The 19,237-nt window shown below is 59.8% G+C and overlaps 1 protein-coding gene across 2 annotated transcripts in view; it reads right to left on the bottom strand.

Moving 5' to 3' along the window:
- Positions 1-1,130: 1,130 nt before the first annotated feature.
- RGS3 (regulator of G protein signaling 3) overlaps positions 1,131-19,237 on the bottom strand; it is a 71,075-nt gene continuing 52,968 nt past the window's right edge. Inside the window, exons 16-21 of one of the 2 annotated variants that reach the window (XM_058818485.1) lie at positions 12,385-13,029; positions 7,775-7,848; positions 4,111-4,212; positions 3,208-3,269; positions 2,419-2,585; positions 1,131-2,329 (exon numbers count right to left, since the gene is read on the bottom strand). In XM_058818485.1, coding sequence (XP_058674468.1) covers positions 2,144-2,329; positions 2,419-2,585; positions 3,208-3,269; positions 4,111-4,212; positions 7,775-7,848; positions 12,385-13,029 — 1,236 coding nt within the window. In that variant the 3' untranslated portion in view covers positions 1,131-2,143. Of the gene's footprint in view, positions 2,330-2,418; positions 2,586-3,207; positions 3,270-4,110; positions 4,213-4,291; positions 4,576-7,774; positions 7,849-12,384; positions 13,030-19,237 lie in introns of those variants that run through there. The other variant, XM_058818486.1, reaches the window with a different exon arrangement.

Below are 19,237 nucleotides of genomic sequence, written 5' to 3'. Positions count from 1 at the left end.
GCCTCTGGGGGTGCCCCAGTGAGCCTGGGGACATGGGAAAATGGGACAGTGAAGGGACCCTGCTGTGAGTTTCCAACACTGACAGTTCGGGATGGAGAGAGGAGCTCAGGAGGGTGCAGATGGAGAGAGGAGGAGGTGCAAGAAAATCTCTGTTGAGTCCAGACACACAGGGAAACCCTCCCAGCTGGGAAGGAGAGGAGATGAAAGCTCTGGGCAATGCCAGGAGAAAGAGGAGGGGCTGGCCTGGAGGAGCAGCTGGGAGGGTGCCCCCACCCACCGGGTGCCAGCAGCTCCTGGGGCACCACTGGGACCCCATCCATGGACCCTGGGCTGCCAACAGCATCTCCAGGAGAGCCACCAGGAGAGGCACCAGGAGAGGCACCAGGAGAGCCACATCACCAACCCTGCTGGCCCAGCCAAGCCCTGAGCAGAGCCCTCAGCTCTGCCTCACCTGGCAGCACCTGCTGGTGGTTTGGAGAGGGAAAACAGGCAGCTCCCCAGAGATGGTACCTGCTCGGGACAGCTGTGCTCAGGTGGGGCAGCCACACAGCCCTGGACATCACCAGCAGCTCTGGGCAGCCACACCACAGCCCAGCACAGCCCTGGGACACCACAGTCACACCCCTGAGCCATCCAAGGCCCACCACAACCAGCTGGCACTTCAGGTACCAAACACACCCTGAACAGCCTTTACAAAGTATTTGCATCCCACACCATCCTGCCCTTGCTGGGGAGGAGCAGCCCTGCCAAGCTGTGCACAGACCTGGGACAGCCTTTTCTTGCTGCTTTTGGTGTGTCCCAGAGGGAGCTGGAGCTGCAGGAGATCACTGGTGTGTTTGGGCATTTCCCTGCTCAGAGCTTTGTGCCCTGCTGTGTTTAACAGCGACCGCTGGCCTTGGGAACGGCCTCACTTTGGGCAAAACTCTGCTCCTACACCCAGACCTGGCCTCTGGCAGCTGCTCCATCATAAAAAAAAGCTCAGAAATTCATGGAATCAGATTTTCCCTTCTTTAGGCACACAGTAACAGGATTTTACACTCCTCAGCAAGGCGAGGGCTGCACGGTTCCACCAGTGCTGACAAACATGGCACGAACAAAAGCCAGCTACAAGAAATGATATTCTCCTTTTATTTACCTATGACCATGACAATGTAGGTTTGTTTCTAGCTGCAGAGATGCTTTGCACTGTAAACTGGGAGGCAGGCAGTGCACCCTGCCCTGCCAGGGCCAGCAGGAACCCCTGCTTCCCAACACAGCATTGTTATCCAGTCAGGAGAGCGGCTGCTGCTCAGAGTTGCTTTTCTGCTTTTCTCCACCACCAAACCCTCCGTCGTCAGGGCATCAGTAATTGATATTTACACCAGGCTCCCCCAGCGGCCCGCTGCCAGGGAATGGGTCTGGCACACAAAACCTGCTACCTTACAAAATCTACACACCTGCAAAAAGAAAAAGGCATCCACTCCACCGGAGACTCGGCCGCGACACAAACAAATATTGCACTTGTAACGTGGGGACGGGGAGGACACGGGGCTTTCCTAGCACACAGCAACGTGTCCAGCTACAGGAGGGCAATAAATAAACCAGGGGTGAGGGCAAGAGGGGGTGCTTGGCACCCTCCAGCACAGGGCAAGGGCCCGGCTCTCGCTGCTCCAGGGGGACCCACCACGAGCCAAGGAAGCGCCGGGCTCCTGCCAGAGGCCCCAGGAGGGAAGGAGGAGGCCCACAGGGAAGCACAGCAGCATCCTGGGGCTGCTCCAGTTCACAAGGCTTTAATCCAGGACCACATCTGTGTCGGTGCTGCTGTCCCCTTGCCAGAGCCCTGCACGAGATCCCCTCCTTGCCGAGCTGGGCTCACTCTCCACCTTCCAGCAACGCTCCTGGCTGGGGCAGGTGCTTCGCAGTATCTTGTGGGAGCTTCCCTCCAGGCTAAATCCACGCCGGGGCCACCCCGAAGGCGTCGTACCAGCGATGGTGGGGCTGGAGCAGAGCCAGCCTGCCCGGCTCAGTTCCTTCAGCTGCCCCCTGTCCGTACGGCCTGGGGCACGAGCAGCACAGCAAGCTCCCACCAGCTCCTGGGAAGGCCTCCACTGCCCAATTCCATGTAAACGCACAGCTCCCAGCTTGCCCCAGACAGTCCTTGGGCCTACAGCGGGGAGCTGCCCTTCTTCTGGTTGATTATGTCCAAGTAGAGGTCGGAGCGGAGGAAGCGGGGGTACGAGTCCTTCTCCATGAGCCCGTAAATCCTCTTCTGTGCCAGGTCGAAGCAGCTGCGGGTGATGTTCTGCAGGTTCTCCTTGGTGTGCTCCCGTGTGTAGGAGTCCAGGTTGACCTGTGGGCAGAGGAACCAGGGTTGGTGAGCAGCTCCCCAGGCAGGCACTGTGCCAGGAGCCGCACGCCAGCGTGGGAGCCGGCCCTCACCTCCTTGCAGGACTGGATGGCAATGTACTCAGCAAAGATCTTCTTGGCCTTGGACACCATCTTGGACTGGGATTTGATCTTCTTGAACTCCTCACAGGCCAGCCAGAACTCCAGGTTCTCCTCGCTGAACTCGGTGCGCAGGAAGGCCCTGAAGGCAGCGAGCCCGTCTGTGGGAGAAGGGACACGGTTCTACCCCTGCTCACAGACAGGGAGATGCCCCACAGGAGCCTCAGCTCTGGCACGGCACAGCTGCAGCCCAAACCCCCTCCCTGCACTGCCCAAAAAAGCCCCTTGTGCAAACAGGCAGCGATGGCACTGCCAGGGCAGCACAGCCCATCCAGGAGCTGAATCCACATCCCAAGCCTGGCTGCAGCACCCAGAGCCAGAAGGGAGGCTGGGCTGGAGTGGGGACAGGGCCCCCATGCCACCCCCTGGGCTGGGTGTAGGATAGGGTGCCTGAGAAGGGCTGTCCTCCCATGCTCAGGATGTTCTAAAGCAGCTCCATGGTCCCTCTGCACAGCCCCAAACTGGGCACAGCCATGGATCCCTGCCCCCTCCTCCCCAAGCTGGGCCTGCAGCCCTGACCTGGAGCTCTCCCTGCCCCTGTCCCCGAGATCCCCCCTGGGCCTGGCAGGAGCAGGAGGGGGGCACACAAGGGAGAGGCTAATTTGGCTTTGTGCATCCCCAAACTCCGGAAGGGATTAAAGAGGAAATCCCAGCTTTATCCAGGCACATGTCTGGATATTCCCCTGGCAGCAAGCACAAGGGAAGGGATGGACACACACTCACATTTGTGCAGCAGCAGCTTCTCCAGGGAATCCCCCCATTTGAGTGCTTCCTCGGGAGTGGGCCTGGGGAGAAAGGACGGACGTTGGCAAAGCTCAGCAGCAAAAGCTGCTTGTGCTGCCTGCTAAACATTTCCAGTGGATTAAAAGCCAGGCTGTGAGCCCAGCACAGCTGCTCCCAGCTCCCAAATCAGCCCCTGCTAAATGTTTCCAGAGGATAAAGCCACGCTGTGTGCCCGAGGGGCTGGCCCTGGCTCCCACCTTGGTAGTGGACTGGCAGAGCAGCTGAAGGCAGAGCCAGGCTCTGCACAGGCAGCAACACCAAAAGGAAACCCCTGCCTTTAGGCTGGCAGGAAGAAACTACAACCCCGGGGGTCTGTGCCACCAGCTGTGGCACTTGGAGTGTCTGAGGAAGAATAGAAGAAGCCCTGGGTGATGTAGTGCTGTGGAAAAGTGGGATTTCAGCTGCCCCATTCAAGCAGCCAGAGAAGCTGCCAGGAGCCAGAGCAGGGAGGGCTTGTCTCCAGCTGCTGGAGCATCTCCAGAGCAAAGTGGTTTTTCAAACCATCCTCTGGCCAGTTGAAGTTCCATAGGCAGGCGCTGGGAGAACGCTGCCGTCAGGTAAATTTCCAGCCCGAGCTGCTGCGGTGCCACTGTGCAGGCAGCACCTCTCACCCTCCAGCAGGAGACTTTCACCCAAAAAACATTTTAAAAATGCTCCTCTAGACACAAACACTTTGTCCACAGCTTCCCTAAACGGGGTGAGCACAGCTTCCCTGGAGGTGAGGACTCCAGAGCACAGCTTGTCCGCAAGTCCGCAAGGTCCCCAAACCCCGATGGTCCCCATCCCCACGGTCCCCAAACCCCCGCGGTCCCCGAGCCCGCACCGCCCGCTCGCAGCACCTACTTGAGCGATTTGAGCACTTTGTCCAGCTTGCCGGAGGGGTTGGCTCCGGGGGACTCGTTCCGCCGCCGAAAAATCCCCAGGCGGTTCTTCATGTCCTTGGCTCTAGGGACAAGAGCGAGTGTGAGCGGGGCGGGCGAGGGGACCCGCGGCTCCCTGCGGCCCCTCGCCCACCAGCACCTACTCCTTCATGGTGTGCCGGCGCTGTAGGCTGCCCGTGTGCGGCCGCTGCACCGCCAGCAGCATCTCGGCGTGGAACTCCAGCGGCTGCGGCTTGGACAGGTCGCGGAAGAAGGGCATGGCAGCGGGGACGGCAGCGGGGACGGCAGCGGGGACGCTGTGCCGGCCCGAGCCGCGCTCCTGCCGCGCTCCAGCGCGAACGGGAAGTGGGAGGGCGCAGCACGGGGAGCTTTAAATGCGCCGTGGGGCGGCCCGGGAGTGTGAGAGTGAGAGAGTGAGTGAGTAAAGGCTGTGTCAGCCCCGCCGCTGGCTCGGACGGCTCTGCCGTTGCTGGGGAAACTTGAGGAAAGGTGGAAAAATCAGCGCCGAGGCGGATAGTGGGGCCTTTCAAGAGACGGCGGGGAAAAATAATCACGGCGAGGATTTACGAGGGTTATTTATAGAGCGCGGGGAAGGCAGCGGGGCCGGCGGCGGGGCGGAGCGGGCTGAGAGCACTGGGGACCTCGCTGCCCCGTGTCCCCCCTGCGTGGGCACCCACACACGCACACCCCACGGTGTTCACACGGTGCGGTGCCAGCCCGGGCGGGACACGGCCTGGGGACATTTCCCTAAGGGGTGGCCGGGATTGGCAGCGCAGGGCATTGGGCAAACACGCCCCACTTTGTCACCCGCGCAGCTCCGGCATCCCTGGACAGACAGACTGAGGGACACACGGCCGCGGGGGTCGCGGTTACCCCCGGGAGCTGCAGGCACACAAATCTGTGCGGATTTCGGATTTTTGGGAAGCGCCGTGGGAAAAGGAGCCCCCCCCCATTCAGGAGCAGGGATGGGACGGGCGGTGCTGCCCCCGCGTGGCATCGCGCGGTCACTGCACCCGGACACGGCGGGGACGGCGAACAAACACCCCCAAAAACCCCCCAAACCCCCAAAACCCCAAAAATGCAGCAAGAACAATTCTAGCGCTTGGGCCTTACTTCTCACTCCCTTTTCTGGCAGTCTTCTCCCAATGGCACTGATCTGTCACTCATTAAAAAGTATATTGCTATCTTAATTACATGTGGCTGGAACGCTTATAACTGGAAAGAATTACAGCTTCCATCTGTGTTTTTAATTTCTTCCATTTAAAATACCTCTCCTCGATCTCATCATAAAGTGCAGATAGACAGTGTTTCACTGCTTGTGGGTGTAATTTATTTATCAAAACTTAAGAGCATCACTCTTTTCTCAACACAGGTGGACTCTGCCCCCTAAATCTGAAGCTCCTTATCTGACATCTCATTAGACAAGCGGCTTCAGTTTCCACTTCCTGCTCTTTCTGATTCTGCAAATTTAACGTTACAGGATCTGCCGCAGGTCGCACAGCAAGGATGCTCAGAGAAGCCACCTCTACCTGGCCAAGCCATGCCCAGGGACACGAGGGGGACAGGAGGGGTTCAGGGCACGGATGCACCACCCCACCCCAGGTGATGTTCTCCAGACCCACAGCTCTCTCCAGTCCCAGGAGGGTAAAATAAAAGGTGCAACAACCCCAGGGCTCAGTCCAATGAGCCACAGAATGATTGTAGAGGGCAATCACTCCCCCTGTCCCCGGTGCCATCCATACCCTCAAGAACAGTTTCACTGCCTGCACACCCCCTGGGCTGTGATCCCAGCAGGACGCACGTCAGGCACCGGCTAATGTGGGAAAAGCAGATCCAAACACGGAGCCTCACGCTCCAAACCCCATCTGCCTCCCATCGCTGCGCCGCCAGCGCCGCCGGCAGCCGGGAACCCGCCAGCACACGGGACCAGCCATCCACAGCCCCGAGCAGCGATCCCAGCAGTGCTCCCAGTTCAGCAGGGCAGCAGCTCCCAGCTGTTCTCAGCAGTGCTCCCAGTTTAACAGGACAGCAGCTCCCAGTTGTTCCCAGCAGTGCCAGTTTAGCAGGGCAGCATTCGGGCTGGCAGAGCTCTGAACACCCCTTGTGTGACACAGGAGGGTCACCCTCACAGCACAGCCCTCGGCACTGGGCCAGCTGGAACACACCAGGCAGGTGATCCTGGCTCCTGGGTGGATTTCCCAGCTGGAACACACCAGGCAAACACCTCCTAAGGAAGCTCCCCAACTTCCACATGCTGCTCCTCTTGCACATCCTTGCACAGAAGGAGTGGCACCGACCCAGGCTGTGACAGCCATGGGCAGCACAGCCTCCAGCTGCGGCCACACTGCACAATAAATGCCCCAGCAAAAGTAATTCCACAAAACAATTGCTGATTTCACTGCGGAGTTGCCTCTATAAATCGATCTGCCCCAGCACCCCAGCATGACCACGAGGCCCAGCACATCACCCTGCGCTGTTTCCAAACCATCCCCGGGGCAGCACGTCCCCGTTCCTCACAGGACCCTGGCTGTCCTACCTTTCCAGGTATTTTTCGGAAAAGTCCACCATGGCGTGGCACATGGAGGCCGGGAGAGGAGCAGCGCGGACCGCGGCCCCCGCCCCATAAATAGTCCCGGGGCCGGCGGGGACGGGCGGCGCAGCCAATGGCGCTGCCAGCGCTCCCCGGAGCATCCCCCGAGCATCCCCCGCCGCTCAAGGTGAGCGGAGCCCTCTCCTGACCGGGGGGGCCCAGCCTCCCCCCGCGGCCGCGGGGACGTCCCTGCTCCAAGGGCTTTGCTTTCATTTCCACTGTTGGGGGGTAAATAATAAAAGAGCCAAAAATAGGCGGCAGCGCTGCGGCAGCGCGGGCCCACAGTGCCGCTCGCTGGCACAGCGGCGTGCGCAGCCCCCTCGCAGCCCGGGCCGCTCCGAGCACGTGTGGCTGCTCCGTTTGCCCGCACAGGGCTCAGGGTGGTTGAGCAGGGAGCAGGGCAGCGGGCACACGTGGCACACGGCCCGGGCACCCCCGGCCGGATCCTCGCTCTGCAGAGTTCGCTCCCGCACATCCTCACCCGTGCCTCTGCCTCCCTCAGCTGCAGCTGTGTTTGAGGGCAGCAAAGGCCACGGCTGCCTTGTCCTTGCTCGCACCCACTTTTTGGCACCCCGAAGCCTTACCGGGGGCAGCAGAGAGCTGCCGGTGTCCCCGGGGGTCCCCGCGGTCCCCGCTCCCACCGCTCTGCCGCGGATGAGTGGCGAGGGCTGAGCCTGACCCTCCCCATCCCACCTCCCCATTCCCCTCCCGGCATGGGGCCAGCGGGAAGGAGGCCCCAGCTCAGATTTCAGCGCTTCCATGTCCTCTCCCTGAACCCGGGCACGCTGTTTCTCCCCAGAGCCCGTGTCCTCGCCCTGCCCGGGCTCCCAGCTGGGCTGGGCAGTGCCCCCAGCACACCCCGCACCCTCCCTGGAAACAATTCCCTCTGAACTGAGACCCCAGTGCGTGGCTTTGCTGCTGGAAAAAGGCACGGGGAAGACAGGGATCCTGAGGGCTCCAGCAGGGATAGGCCGAGGTGTCTGACCCCACAGACAGCCCTGGCACCCCCTGGTGCCACCCCCAGTGTGACACTTACAGACTCTTGCTGCGCTTCTTGCGGGAGGTCTCGTCCCCTTCGTCACAGCTGCACTCGGGGTCTGCTCCACTCAGCTGGGGGAACAGAAGAACAGTGTCTGTCATCACACCAGGACGCGCCCACGGTGTCACTCTGTGTCACCAGCCAGCAGGGCCAGCATCCCCACAGCACCCAGCCCAGACCCACAGCACCCACAGCACCCACAGCACCCACAGCACCCACAGCACCCAGCCCAGACCCACAGCACCCACAGCACCCACAGGGCCCCTTCCCCAGGATGGCAGTGACACAGGACAAGCTCTTGACACAGGAACCTCCCTGCCCTCCTCATCCTCTGCCAATTCAGCCCGTGGTGCTCCTGGAGCATCCAAGGAGACCCCAGGGCCACAGCCCAGGTACCCTCCAGGCTCAAGGTGCTGACAGTGGAACCTCCTACAGGGAGAGCATTCAATCCCCATTCCTGGTGCTCCTGCTCCTGAGGGGGCACAGGGATCCTGCCTCTGCCCACAGAGCCCCCCAGAACCAGGCTGGGCACCCAAAATCAATCAGGAGTCCCCAGCAGTCCCCAGGCAGGAGAAATCAGAGCAGGACAACTATAATTGAATCATATCATTGCAGTTTACAATTGTCCTCTCTGACCACTGCTCCAGGGCAGCCTGGACAAACCAAGGGGATCTGGGATGTGCCAAGAGCTCAGGGCAGCACCAGCACAGCCACAAAGGCTGGCACCAGGCAGGGAGATCCACAGGATCACCATGGCCCAGGGGATTTAGCATTCCATCCATCCCTGCACGCTGCAGATGCTCATGGCCAGCATCCTGATCCCTGGGAGGAACCATGCTGGGGCAACTGGGGTGACTGGGAATGAGTGAGGTCTTCCTGGGGGCAACTGCAACCATACTGGGGAAACTGGGGTGACTGGGAATGAGCATGCTGGGGGCAGCTGGGATGTACTGGGAGTGTCTGTAACCATACTGGAGGGGACAACACTGGGAACAGCTGGGACCATATTGGGGGCAACCTGGAGCAACTGGGAGTGACTGTGTCTATACTGGGGGCCACTGAGATCATACTGGCAGTGAGAGGGACTGTACTAGGGGTGACTGGGTGCAACTGGGATCATACTGAGTGGAACTGGGATGACACTAGGGGGACTGGGATCATACAGGGAGTGACCAGGAGCATGCTGAGGGCAGTTTGGACCATGCTGGGGAAAACTGGGATATACTGGGAGCAACTGGAACTGCACTGATGGTGACTCTGAGTAGCTGTGGGCAACTGGAATCATGCTGGAAGCAACTGGGAGGAAGTGGGAGTGACTGGGAGCATGCTGGGGGCAACTGGGATATACTGAGTGAGACTGGGGGTCACTGGGGTCATACTGGGAGTGACTGGAACCAGGGCAATGGCCTGGGCTGGGTGGTGTGGGGCCTCAGGGAGCGCAGGGAGCACTGTGACACTGCGGGGCCTGATGGAACCAAGGGGACATGGTGACACTCGGGGCCCGCCCTGGCCGTGGGGTGTTTCAGGAGCCCCGGGGGCTGTGTGTCCCTGCCGGGCGCTTTCCAGGCTCATCCCCCGCGGCCGGGCCGTGGGAACCCAGCGCTCAGCCCCGCAGCCCCGGGCCCGGGGTTCCGGACATTTCCTTCCATTCTGGCCCCGCTTTCCGGAGTTTATCGGCCCGAACAATGCGGCCCCGGCCGCTGCAGCCCCGGCAGACGGGCTGGCCGCGCCTTCCTGCCATTGTCCGCACAGGCTCCGGCCTCGGGGACAAAAGGCAGCGGCAGAGCTCTCCCGAGGAGCCCCAGGCTCCCCACCGTGCCCATAGAACATCCAGCTCCAAACCCCACCGCGGGAAGGAGGATGGGGAGGGACACCGGGCACGATGGGGTTAAAGGAGGCTGTAGGATGAGCCCCTCTGGAACACTCCCAGATGGGAAAATAACCAAGGCTGATGGATATGATGGCCCTGCAGCAAGGCCCTGCAGCTGGGTGCAGGTGTTGCCAGTGCTTGATCCTTGGTGGGGAATTCCCTGTGGGAATTGTGCATCAGTGGCCTGCTCCAAAAAGCTGGGAGGTTTTCATTGAACTATTCAAGGGCACAGAGCAATGAAAGTGTTCCCGAAGTGTAGGCAGGGGCTACAATCCCACAGCGGCTCAGCCCCGTGTCTGCCTTCCCTGACTGCTGCACTCCCTCCACAGGCAGCTGGAGAGGCAGGGCAAGGGGAACGGGACAGTGGGAGCACGGTGGGAATGGGGCAGTGGGAATGGGGAATGGGGCAGTGGGAATAGGGCAGTGGGAATGGGAATGGGGCAGTGGGAATAGGGCAAGGGGAATAGGGCAGTGGGAATGGGGAATGGGAATGGGGCAGTGGGAATAGGGCAAGGGGAATAGGGCAGTAGGAATGGGGAATGGGAATGGGGCAGTGGGAATGGGGCAAGGGGAATGGGACAGTGGGAGCATGGCGGGAATGGGGCAGTGTGGACAGGGCAATGGGAACAGGGCAGTGAGAATGGGGCAGTAGGAATAGGGCAATGGGTATGGAGCAGTGGGAATGGGGCAGTGGGAATGGGGCAAGGGGAATGGGACAGTGGGAGCACAGCGGGAATGGGGCAGTGAGAATTGGGCAGTGGGGACAGGGCAATGGGAACAGGGCAGTGGGGATGGGGAATAGGAACAGAGGAATGGGAACAGGGCAGTGGGAATGGGGAATAGGAACAGAGGAATGGGAACAGGGCAGTGGGGACGGGGCAGTGGGGACGGGGCAGTGGGGACGGGGTGGTGGGAACAGGGGAATAGGAACAGGGCAATGGGAGTGGGGCAGTGGGAACAGGGGAATGGGAATGGGATGACGGGAGCAGGGTAATGGGAGCAGAGCAGTGGGAATAGGGCAATGGGAATGGGGTGGTGGGAGCAGAGCAATGGGAGCAGAGCAGAGGAAATGGGGCAGTGGGAGCAGGGTGATGTGAGCAGAGAGCAGGGCAGCAGGAACAGGCAGGGGTGCCCAGCAGAACACATGGGCGGGGATTTAGGCTCCAGGCAGCCAGAGCTCCTGCAGGCTTGGAACTGGGAGCTGCAGGAGGTGCAGCCACCACACTGCCCTCTCCACCGGCACAGGCTGCCAGTCCCTGCCCCAAAAATCCCAGTCTAACGTGCACCTTCAGAACAGTTTAACGCAGGAGGAGCTGCGTTCACCTCTCGGGAAAATGTCTCCCCAAGTGAGAGCAGGAAGAGCAGAGGGCGCTCCCCGGGGCAGGGGGAACACAGCCGGGGTGCCCGGCAGGGACACAGAGCCCACCCGGCCCGGGCAGCGCTGCAGGGATGCAGGGATGCAGGATTGCAGGCTCAGGGCTGCAGGGTTGCAGGATTGCAGGGTTGCACGGATGCACGGATGCAGGGTTTCAGGGCTGCAGGCTCGGGGCTGCACACACAGCGGCACTGTGAGCTCTCCTTCAGGGCACCGCTCACGGGACGCTCCCAGCCGACGCTGGCGCTGTCGCTGTCACCGCCTCCCCCGCAAGTGTGACAGGCAGCGACCGCGTCCCTGACACAAGGGTGGCTTTTCTTTATCGGGGATAGGGCGGGTCTGAACCCTCCATCTCCTCCCGCACACAATTAATTGTTGGCCTCAGTCTCCAGGAGAGTTTGGGCTCCCCTGCAGACAGCAGCCCCATCCCCTGCAGACAGCAGTCTGTAACCCTGGGAAGGGCTCTTACCAACTGAGCCCAAAAATTCCTCCAGGAAACAGCATCAGGGTGGCTTTTCAAGCAGCGTGGCAGGAAAAGGGTTAACCCAGGCTGGGTTTAACCCCAGGGTCTGCAGCAGCCTCTCCTGCCAAGGAGCCATGGCTCTGGAGCAGAATGTGCCTCTGCAAGGAGCTCCCAAGTAGCAGGGATGGTCCTGGTCTGGGAGCACACCCTGAGCACTGAACTGCAGCCCTGTGCTGAGCACCAGAGCCCCGAGCAGCACCCAGAGCTGGGGATGGGGCAGAGCAGGGTTTGGGGCCATTCTCAGCACCCTGCCAGTGCCACCTGGGGAGGATGGGGACAGCAGCACTCCCATGAATGATCTCTGCCCTGGCAGCTCACTCCTGCACTATGCAGCCAGGGCCAGCTCTGCTCTGGGGGCTCAGGAGCACCCCAGACCCTGGGACTGCACTGGCCAGTCCTGGGCAGAGCTGCCTCAGCACAGCCTCTGCTGCTCCTCCTGCAGCACAGGGGGTCACACATCCCTGCTGAGCACAGCTTCTGCATGAGATGGACCCACAGTGGCCAAAGCCCTGCAGAAGCTGCTGGGGCAGAGGGTCCCACTGCTCCTGCACGCTGGGGACTGTCACCAGGGACTCTCCCCTGTGCATTCCCAGATCCCCAGGGACACTCAGCCACCAGCATCCCAGCAGACAGCGCTGCCCAGGCCATGGGTGCAGCAGTGGCAGTGCCACCCACGGCCCCAGCACGCTGCTGTGTGTGCCATGCCTGGGTGCTGGCACCTCCAGAGCTGCTGCCAGGGGCAGGGACCCTCAGAAGGGAGCTTTGCCATGGCAATGGAGACAGGGCCCACATGGCAGGACTTCTCCAGCCCAGGAGCTGTCCCTGCACCACGTCCGTACCTTCCTGTGGCCCGAGAAGAGCATGGTCAGCTGGTGGATGGAGCCGCCGTTCTTGACCAGCTCCTTCTTGAGGGTCCTGGGGGAGGGCAGGGCCCAGCGTGCGGCGGTGCCCTGGCTGTCGGGGCAGTGCAGGGTGGTGTCGGAGGTGAAGCAGTGGCCCTTGCTCTCCTGCAGGAGGCTGCCCTCGCTGTGCGTGCGGCGCCGCAGCGAGCCCTGCACGCTCAGGGTGTAGCCGGGCTGCCCGCCCGTCTCGATCATGCTGCTGCGCTTCAGCTCGTTCCTCTCCAGGTACTGCTCGTCGCTGTCCTCCTCCTCCTCCTCGTCCTCCTCGTCCTCATCTTCCTCCTCATCCTCCTCCTCGTCCTCGCCGTCCGTGGCGCCGCCCGTGCCCGCGGCGCTCTGGCTGAAGGTGCTGTCCAGCCGCAGCTCGGGGATCACAAAGGCGGGCAGGGGGCCGGGCTGCTCCTCTCCCTTTGCCGTGGCCACCGGCTGCTTCTCCGCCGGGAGAGGAGCCTGGGTGGCCCCCAGAGCGTCCCAGGGCTCGGCCAGAGCCGCTGCCTTGGCAGCCAGAGGGGCATCACCCACTGCTGCCTTCCCGTCCTCCGAGGGCATCTGCCCCGGCTTCTCGGCGTCCGTCTCCAGCATCTGCCACAGGAGAAGATAGAGAAGGATGAAACCAGAAGCACCCCAAATCCCCAGATCTCTCTGGCACCTTCCTGGGGAGCCTTTCACCTCCTCACACCCCACCTTCAAGGCTGGCACCGATTTGTACAACGCTAGCAGTGCTCTGTGGGGTGGGATGGCATTGTCCCCACGTCCCCAGGTGGTGCCAAGTCACCCATTGCTGTCAGCAGCCAGCGCTGCTCCCGAGCCCTGGAACACCAGGTGCCCCGGCTGGCAGGAGCGGGATGGTGGCACTCAGCTCCCACTGAGGGGGATTCTGAGGAATCCCAGGGCACCAGCTGGGCTCCAGCCACAGAGGCAGAGCCATGGCAGCATCCTCACCCCGATGTCTGCTGGAGCTGCTGCCCTGCCGGGATCCCCCAGGGCTGCAGAGAAACCCAGCAGCTCCTCGGCAGCTCTGGCCCCTCCTGCACCGCGTTATCATCAAAGGCCGAGGGGAAGCGCCGGGCTCTGCCCATCCCTGCGTTGCCCCAGCTCAGCCCGAGCTCTGGGCAAGCCCCACAAAACCACAGCCGCTCCTGCCAGCCCCTGCCGGGGTTTGTGCCTTTGGGGATGGGTTTTCCAGGTCTCTTTGCCTTTTGGGGAAGGCCTGGGCAAGCTCTGTCCTTTCAAAGGGAAAAATCCAAGGGAAAGAACCTCCAAGGTTGTTTTTGTGAGCAGGGGGAGCCTCTGATGAGCCCTCTCTTGCCAGAGCAGGGTCCTGTGTGATTTTTGTGTCTAAGCCAAATGGGCAAAACCAGCCCAGCAGGGGAAAAAAGACCAAAGGAGAGAAAATCCTCTCTTTAAGAAGCAATTCCCTCCTCCACAGGTCCTGGGGCAGGGACTATTCCACAGGACCACCCTCAGCTAACAAACCACCCAGAAAAGAAGTCACTGTATCCCCAGCTGAGATCCAAGCATTTTCACAAACCCAGTGATACCAGAAAGCTGGAGTTAACAAAAACACCCCTGACTTCAGCTTCAAAAGGGACAGCAGCCCCAGGAGTCAGCCCATCCAGCCACACATCCCATTGGGAAGAGTCACACACAGAGTGGACAGAGGTTCCATCCCTGTGGAAGTCCCAGCCTGTGACAGTACCCCAGGGAGAGCCACCCTGCAGGGGACACCCCTCATTCCCCCAAGCACAAAAAGGAGGGATAACCACCCTGGACATCCCCAGCAGCTGTGTGCAGATGTTGGGCTGCAGAACTGCTGTCACCTCCAGGAAACACCAGGGGTGGGGGGTGTGAGCCCCCTGTGCCCAGAGGGGACAGCACAGACACCCCCCAGCCTGGGCTCAGGGGCAAAGAGCTGGGTGGGTTTCCAGGAAGATGCTGGAGCTCAGTGGAACAGCCCACACGTGTCCAGCTGTGCCCTGTCCTGGTTTATCACACCCAAAGGGTCCCTGCGTCACCTGTAGCACAGAGAGCAGCAGCTCTGTCCCACCCAGCCTGGCTCACCCAGCAGAGATTCAGCATCACCTGAACTCCCCCAGAGAGTCAGAACACAAATTCAGAGACCACGTTGTGCTTGGTGCATCCATGGCATCGCTGGATGAAACAGTTGGATTTGGTGTCAGGCACAAAGCAAATGCTCCCTCACCCACCCTTGGGGTGACATTGCACATTAATTCCCTGTAAGAAGGGAATGTTCCAGCCCTGCCCTGCCAGGCTGCCCATTTGCACCAGAGCTGCCTCAATGATGCTGCTGATGTTTTATTTGTCTTGCAATCACTGTCATCATTATCTCATGAAATAATTAGAGGAAAAACCCACACAGCCCTGGAGTCAGTGCCCACAAAGCCCTCCCCCAACACTGCCTCTCTGCCCAGTCCTGCTCACAGTGCTGGGTGCCTGCATCTGATAAGGTCCTAGAAGGAAATGAACAGGCTCCTTTAAAATGAGAGACATTTGGGGATTAAATTAAATCCTTGCACTAATTCAATCAGAGCCTCTGCTGCTCTTCTCTGGCATGGAGGGGATGAGCAGCAGCCTCACCATGAGCCAGGGTCGGTTCCATGTTGGGCTGAGAGCATCACCAGGGCTGTGAAATGCTGTCTGCACAGGGCTGAGCTCTGCTCAGCATCACCTGGGCTGGGGAGAGGCAGCAATGCCATCACTGCCAGCCCACGGAGCTGCTCCTGGCTGGGACTGCATCAGCACCAGGGATTTCATCAGCTCTTCATCAGCCAAGGCCACCTTGCTGCCCAAAGCTGATTGGGACCTCAAGGATGGGGATGTGACCAGGTTTCACAGGCTCACAGGATGGTTTGGGTTGGAAGGGACCTAAAGCCCATCTTATCCCACCTCCTTCCATGGGGTTCACTGCCCCAGGCTGCTCCAAGCCACAGCCAACCTGGCCTTGGGCACTGCCAGGGATCCAGGGGCAGCCACAGCTGCTCTAGGCACCCTGTGCCAGGGCCTGCCCACCCTCACAGGGAACAATTCCCAATTCCCAATATCCCATCCAGCCCTGCCCTCTGGCTGTGGGAGCCATTCCCTGTGTCCTGGCACTCCAGGCCCTTGCCCAAATTCCCTCCCCAGCTCTCCTGGAGCCCTTTAGGCCCTGGAGCCACTGAGCAGCTTCTCCAGTACCTGAGGGGGGCTGACACCTTCTCACCCCTTCATGTGGCCAAGGGGCTGCTGGAGGAGCAGCAGTGGAGGCAGAGCTGGTGCTGTCTGAGGGAGCTGCTGTCCTTCCCCCTCACAGACTCACCCAAACATCCCCTGCTCTCCCTGCAGCAGCTCAGGAGCCAGCAGCCAACATCTGGACTTCTCCATTCCCAATGCCTTGGTCTCACTGCTCTCAGCATCTGGCTGTCCCTGACCTCCACATGCAGATTTTCCTTTTTTCACCACCTGCATCCTCCCTTGCACCCAACAAAGTGGTTTTGCCATTCCCAGCCTCTGGGTTTCCCTGTCTGCATCGGGGCAGGGCTGAGGGGATTTACTCCATCCTCCCTGGAGGGTCTCACACTTCACTCCTCCAGTTTCTGTCTCAGACTCAGAGGCCAAGGCAGCATTTCCTGAGAAGGGGAAGAGAAAGCAGAAGCAAGAGCTGCCTCCAAAGCCCAGGATGGCTCTCTGGGGTCATTTTAGGGAAGGAGGATGATAGGTCTGAGAGCAGAGCAACAGCAATAGAGTTCCTGAGAATTATCTCCCCATTGAGCAAATATCAACACACTCCAAAAAAAGCCAACACTGCCCTGCCTGCTTCAACATCCTCAAACCTTGCACCTGTTACCCACTCTCTGGGTTCTCTTTGCCATCAAGGATCACTCACTATCTCAAAAATTAGGGTTTTTTTCAAGTTTTTAAAGTTTTATTGAAACCAAGGCAGGGCAGAAGAACTGCAAACCCTCTGCTCCTTGGTCTGTACTTCAAACTCAGGTTTTTCTGAGCTGCTGCTCACATCCAGGACAGTTCCAGCTCACCAGCAGAGAAAATTTCAGTAAGTGCCATCACAACCTTGACTTCTCCAGCATTTCTTTTAATAATGTGGCCTTGCTGGTGGCCCACAGCTGGGGCTTCCAGCTGGGAAAACCCCAACCATAGAGACAGCACACTGAGAGCTGGAGCCTGCCCTGCCCTTGCCCTGGTGCTGCTGCCAGCTCTGCCACTGCCAGGAATGCTGGCACAGGTGGCATTCCCTGGAATCCCCAGCAAGGAGAGGTCAGGGATTTTTGGGGTTTGAGGCTTTCAGCTTCTCATTTCAAAGCCTCTGCTCCTCTCAGAGCACTGTGGAGCCACTGTGGCTCAAGGAATGTCTGGCCACGGGGATATTTAATTGAGTTTAATTGAGCCTTTCCTGGCTCCTGATGGGGATGCTCAGGTTTTCTCTTTCTTTTATGGAGGCAAAACTCAGCTCAGAGAGCTGCCCTGCACCCAGGTACCTCCTCAGCCAAAAGCAGGGATTGGGAAAAGCAGGAAAGTCCCTGCAGCTGTTGGACATGGATGTAGCAGGAGAGCAAGGGATGTGCTCTCACCCAGGAGGGTGGATGGACCTCCAGGGACTCTGCAGGAGGAGCCAATCTTGTGGCTGTCCCCAACCATGGCAGCTCCATCCTCCCTGTGTCCCTCTCTGGCTCCTGCTGCCCCTCAAAGACCTTTGCTCTGAGAGGCCTCACCTGTCCCCAAAAGCATTTAACTCCATGGGAATGAGACCAAGGTTATCTAGGGAGAGCTGCAGACAGCAGTGGGTTCCCTGTGCTGGAGGCAACATCCCACCCCACCCCAGCTGGATTGCAGCTGATGCAAAAAAGAGTACCCACATCATCAAGGAAAACCAATCTTTCCAAAGTAGATCTCTCCTAAAGCAAAAGGAAAATATTTTTCAATTTGGGTTCTTAGCATGGGACAAACTGTGCCCAGATCCACCAGATTGGAAACTTCTGTGAAAGGCTGTTGAGCACCTCAGGATTTCAAAGTGACTTCTAAGAACCCAGGAAGCTCCCAGCTACAGGGAACAGCATCTAAAGCACAGCACGGGGCTGAGGGGAAGAAAGCAGAGCCAGAAATGCAAAGCAGAACTACCAAAACTTGAGAAAATCTTGGTGGGAGTCATTGTGAAAGTGCTCACAAGAAACATTCCCCGAGCTCTGCTCCTCACCCAGCGAGGCCGGCCGGAGCCCAGGGCTCGCTGCTCAGCCGGGTTCTCTACCCTCGCCCTGCTTCATTACTGCACAATGAATAATTGATCCCGGGCAATTAGCGGAACAGCAAAAGGGCGCGGGTGTCTGAGCCGAGCAGCAGAGCTGGCAGTGCCCGGGGCAGGGCAGGGCAGGGAGGGTGGAGGTGCAGATGGGAGATGGGGGGGGTGTTTGTACCGCGAAGCCTGGCAGGAGAAGCCCTCGGGGGGGAAGCACGGGGGGATCCCTGCCTGTAGGAGCATCGGGACAGACAGAGACCAGAGATCTCTGGAGCCAGGTCTGGAACTTGGGGTTTATTGCAAAGGGCCTGGGTGCAGGGCCCTGCTGAGAGCTGCCAGCCACAGCTCAGAGCAAGAATGAGAGAAGAGAGGGGGAGAGAGGATGAGAGAGTGAGAGGGCAAGAGAGCAAAAGTGTAATAGAGCAAGTTTCCTGTTACAATACAATAAATTTTCTTCTGTGTTGAATATTCTAATTCTCACTAACCAATCTAGTACAAGATACAAATCCTATAGCAGTTCCATACAGCTTGTCATAATCATTACATTACCATACTGTGTTACATTTTAAACCCTAAAAACTCCTCTTTGGGCCCCTCCTGCCAAGCTGTAGGGTCTGCTCTGACCCTTGGGCCTGTCTGCAAGCAGAGGGTGTTGTTCCATCAAAAGGGGATCACCTTCAGCCAGCCACACCATTGTTTTCCAGTTGTTCAGTATTGAGGTATCTCAAAGCTTGCTGTCACTTCATAGTTTCGCTTATAATTTCCATATTCTCAGAATCTTTTGCCAGGCAATCATATTTATAAGGCTTTCCTGTTTCATCTTCCCCAACACCTGCCCAAATCCCGATCCCCATCCCTGCATTCCCGGGGGTCGCTGCTCACAGGGCTCTGCCCAGCCTGGAGCCCACCCGACGGCAGCAGCCCCGTGCCCGGGGAGAGGAGCTCGGCTGCAGGCTCGGCTCCCACCCCGCATCCCGGTGTCAGCTCACGGTGCCAGCCCCAAATGGGGACCGACCCTCCCCACGCCGCCACCAGGGGCTCGACACCGCCCCGGGCTGCCAGCCCCGACCCGCAGCTGCCCCGCAGCCCCAGCTCCGCATCGCAGCCCATCCATCCCCAGCGAGACTCCGAGCATGCCACGGCTGCAATTCCAGCCTGAACCTGCTGGTTGGTCCCTAGTGCCAGTCCAGAGACGGTATCTAAAGGCTGCAAAAGTCCCGGAGCAGAAAATCCACATTGTGGGCACATTGCAATGCTGATCCCACAGTAAGAGCCAGCTGGGGCCGACGCACAGCCGAGCACAGCCTGGATTTGAGGGGGAACCTCAAAACATCCCCGCAGTACAAATGCCCGTTTGCTCTCCCTCAAGCCCAGACTGGTGGCAGATGAGCCGTGCAGGAGCCACAGTTTCCCAGGAGAGAGCAGGGCAGGGAGCGGAGCTTGGATCCCCAAGGACACCAGCGCTCCTGGCACCCCGTGCGGCTCCCTCAGCCTGAGCCGGATCCTGCCCAGCCCCGGCTCCGGCCCTCAGCTGCCTCCTGG

Source organism: Ammospiza caudacuta, chromosome 21 (assembly GCF_027887145.1).
Source record: "Ammospiza caudacuta isolate bAmmCau1 chromosome 21, bAmmCau1.pri, whole genome shotgun sequence".
Classification (NCBI taxonomy): domain Eukaryota; kingdom Metazoa; phylum Chordata; class Aves; order Passeriformes; family Passerellidae; genus Ammospiza; species Ammospiza caudacuta.
The sequence above is the reverse complement of the archived record's forward strand: the minus strand, read 5'-3'. Positions and strand labels throughout refer to the sequence as shown.